General features: G+C 41.9%; 1 protein-coding gene across 1 annotated transcript in view; it reads right to left on the minus strand.

The window, feature by feature from the left end:
* The window catches only part of LOC308150658 (leucine-rich repeat-containing protein 71-like), a gene marked incomplete at both ends in the record, with an annotated part of 6,781 nt that extends 3,760 nt beyond the window's left edge, over positions 1–3,021 (minus strand). The window contains 9 exons of the mRNA XM_080523464.1: positions 79–181; positions 346–420; positions 647–730; positions 882–1,041; positions 1,188–1,256; positions 1,389–1,463; positions 1,685–1,760; positions 2,426–2,527; positions 2,982–3,021. Coding sequence (XP_080379590.1) covers positions 79–181; positions 346–420; positions 647–730; positions 882–1,041; positions 1,188–1,256; positions 1,389–1,463; positions 1,685–1,760; positions 2,426–2,527; positions 2,982–3,021 — 784 coding nt within the window. The remainder of the gene's footprint in view (positions 1–78; positions 182–345; positions 421–646; positions 731–881; positions 1,042–1,187; positions 1,257–1,388; positions 1,464–1,684; positions 1,761–2,425; positions 2,528–2,981) is intronic.
* Between the last annotated feature and the right edge of the window lie 946 nt (positions 3,022–3,967).

Genomic DNA, 3,967 nt, shown 5'->3' on the forward strand with positions numbered 1-3,967 from the left:
AAGTATGTATTTTACATATAATATAAAAGAATGATCCCATTCCAGACACAGCTGTTGTGTAGTGAAAGTGTTGCTGACCAGCCAGGTTGAGGGAGGTGAGGGCCGTGTTCACAGGTAGAATAACTTGCCCCCCTGTGTGCTGCACCTCTGGCTCCAGCAGGGGGCTCACTATCTCAGCCACCTTTGGCGGAGGGCGCTCCTATCATAGAGTTATATATATATACAATATGTACAATACAATATGTATTTAGCACAGTTCAAAGTAAACAGGTAGGCATACAATTACAGATGTGTTCAATTTGAGTTTGTTGTGTATGATAAGATAGATGGATTTCCTCTTCTCACCGACTGGTCCCTTTTGAGAAGTAACTTCCTTTTCTCAACAATCTCCTCAGGAGTCAGAGCAAACCGAGCCAGCACCTGAGGAGAAGATAAAGGGGAAGGGAGAAAGCGTCACTGCTGTTGCTGTTCAGCAGTTGTACAGGTATAATGTATTATTTGTATCGTGTGGTGCAATCATTTTCTTGTTAGCAACGTACACTCATAAATAAGGCTATTACAAATCACTGAATGCAGTTGTAATGACTAGAGAGGGGGGGGACATTGCAGTAAAGAATCCAGAGTGCAACAGAGTTTGAGAACTCACTTTAGCCAGACAAACGGCCCCTGCGTCTCCAATATCATTGTTAGCCAGAGAGAGACACAGCAAGGAGCGGTTCAGACGGAGACCCTAGGAAACAGGAGATTCAGGAGAATGAGAATTAGTCTGATGGGCGGGATGAGAACAAGATGAATATCCTCAATCGCCTTAGTATTTTCAATTTAAGGCTGATATACATTTGAAAATGATCACAATAATCATACAAGCAGGGGCTGTGTACCTGTGCTATATGAGCAGCGCCAACATCACCAATGGAATTGTCGTCCAAGTCGAGTGACACGAGATTCTTGTTGGCAGAGTGGGCTGTAGACAGGGCTGAGCCAATCAAACAAGCGCCCTTCTCTCCAATCCGGTTGTTTCGCAGGGAGACATGGGTAAGGCTTTACAACGGATGAGGAGGAACGACATACTTCAGTAAGAATGGAATAAGTGTGTGTGTGTGTGTGTGTGTGTGTGTGTGTGTGCGTGATTTTCGACAAAATGCCCATTTGTGAATAATAAATGCCAAAATGAAACAGTGACTCACAGACTGTCTTCAGATATAAGCATGTGGTAGCTTTGCTCCGGAAAAGGGTTTCCCTCCAAAACCACAGACCTGAAATGGGGACAAGACAACAGAGAAACAGAGCTTAAGTGTTCAGACATGCTTTCATTATTTTCTGCACATCTCTAGTGTACGACGACACAACGTTAAAGAAGCATCAAAGGAGACGGATCATTAAATCACCTGAGGTTGGAGCACATAGACACTGTGTTCTTCAGGGAAGTCAGAGTTTGATGTGTCAGCCCAGCCCCGCAAAGACTAAAAACACAAATCAACACAGGAACAAAAAATGCAGCAGAACAATCATAGGATATCAGTCCACTGAAAAACACAATTAGCCAAAATATAGTCATCATAGCACACCCATTCTCAGAAAGTGGGTTTAAAGGTAGCTAAACTATTGTCGTATAGGCCTAATATTACAGTAAAGTAGTTCAAGAGCGCATCTATCTTTCTGACACCTCCCTCTGTGTACTTACTTGAGGTGCTGGAGACTGCTGTTGGATGGCAGTATCTTGTTAAACACTCGCGCCATCAGTTCATCCACCTTCCAACCTATGAAGTCACATTCAAAATGGCTCACAGAACTTCTGCTGAACATTATGGTAACAAATACATGTTCATGTTGTGTGGTTAAGTCAACTAGTAACTAGGCAACGTTGTTTATTATGCAGCATTCTACTGTTGTTCAGAGACAGTAAAGGAATAGGTGATGGCAGCTGCTGAAAGTGTGAACAAATCTGCAACCAATCCAAATGTTCTGACCTTTATTCTGAAAAAAATTAAATACATGTCAACATTGTTGAAAATCAATGACACACTCGCTAGTCAAGCCAGAACATTGCAATGCAATGGATTCGGTGAGTAATCCCCACTATATATATATTTTTTTTAAACGAATGAATAAATGTCAGAACATTTGGTCGATTGCCGACTTGTTCCCACTTTCACCAGCTGCTGTCACGTATGTACTGTAGTTCTGCTCAGTGGTTCTCTCACCGAACACCCTGACCGCTTTTACTTTGAAAGTAAAAGCACTCTCTAGCTGCACTTGGAGGGGGGCTTTAGGACACCACGTTGTCTCTAAGGCCACAAAGATGCAACGGGTTAATGAAACAGACTATACAAAAGATGGACATATATAATAAGTGTCAGTCTCTGTTGTATGGCTGATGAATGCCATGTGGGTTGTTGTTGTTGTTGTTGTTGTTGTTGTTTACCCATGTAGCCTCTGGTGGTGACAGCAGGGATTTCCTTCATGCCCAGAAGAGCACACAGTTCAGGAAAGTCAAAATACAGACTCCTATAGCACTTGTAGTCATCTAGAGAGAGGAGAGAGCGAGAGAGCGAGAGAGAGAGAGAGAGAGAGAGAGAGAGAGAGAAAGAGAGAGAGAGTAAGAGAGAGAGCAAGAGAGAGAGAGAGAGAGAGAGAGAGAGAGAGAGAGAGAGAGAGAGAGAAATGAAGAGACCAATCACCTCTTCTCTCCTATAAAAGCCTCATCTGCCACATATACTTGCAACAGACTGTCTGACTCGGTAACATGAAGATGTGTTGCAACTGAACAATAATGACACATTTGCTAAATTAAAGCTGTATGCTACTGTGCCTTACCTATAATGCGTTGAGTTCTGAGCCTGTCCTGTAGATCCAGCCCTAAAGCCGAAGTGCCATGAGTAACATAAGAACGTGAAGCATGTATTGTGGTGTTTTTGCTAAAGCTTTGCTTTAATGCATTTTGTTTTGTAGCCTGACATCTCGCTAACATCACGACTCACCGGTTGTTTTTGAGGTAACCTCTTCAGCCATCTTCGACATCGTTGCTAGCTAACAATCCCTGTAGACTTGGATGAACATGAAAGGATAAATCAAGCTAGCAACGTTTCGGAATTTGCGCCGAAAAAACTTTTTTTTATTTTTTAATAATTTGTTCAGTTTAAAAGAGAGCAGCACAGACAGAGTGGCCAGATCAACTCATCACGACTATGTGACAAGACAATATTTTTTTTTTTTAAATGTCCGAATGTCCATTTACATTGTAATTTAATTGATACAAATATTAAGTCTCACTATTACTGCTAATACTGGCTAAAGTAGTCATTTATAACAGCCGTTATTTGTGTTTGAACCAGCAGTTTACCATTGGTATCTGTGCTAGCTAGATACATTAGCTAGCAGTTAGCTGTGTGCTGTGAACGTCGGACAATCTGGCTAACTAGGTTTTGTTGTGGTCGTGATAACACAGCCGGGCATTGCCCTTATAACATGAATAACTATTACCTTGTTTAATACACAATAATGTATAATATAATATTATTACGATGTTCTCCTTCCGAGGTGGGACCGTTGATCTCCGTTGCTGCTGTCAGTGCTCTGTCTCTCGGGTGATTCTGACGTGTTCTAAAACGGCCTGGCTGCGCGAGACAAGTTCAAACAAAACAGCGCTAAGAGTCGAGGGTTGCGTTCGTAAATTCGCTCTGAGATCGCCGGAGGGCACACTGGGTTCAACGTCACTAAGGGACCACGTAATTTGATTGGACAAGAGGCATTCCATGACTGCTGATCAGATTTCCAGAGTGAATTTACGAACTCAGCCCAAGTCAGTCAATTCAATTCCGTTAAATGGGGTTTATTTGGAAACAAGCGTTTCCTTTATTGGGAAACAACTTTTTTCTTGTTTTTCTTTTTATAAAATAACCACTACAAATTGAACAGTAAACATTACACACATCTTGACAGGTGAATTACACCATGTGAATGAATG

The sequence above is a fragment of the Nansenia antarctica genome, assembly GCF_963989245.1.
Source record: "Nansenia antarctica genome assembly, chromosome: 2".
In the NCBI taxonomy this organism is placed as follows: Eukaryota; Metazoa; Chordata; class Actinopteri; order Argentiniformes; family Microstomatidae; genus Nansenia; species Nansenia antarctica.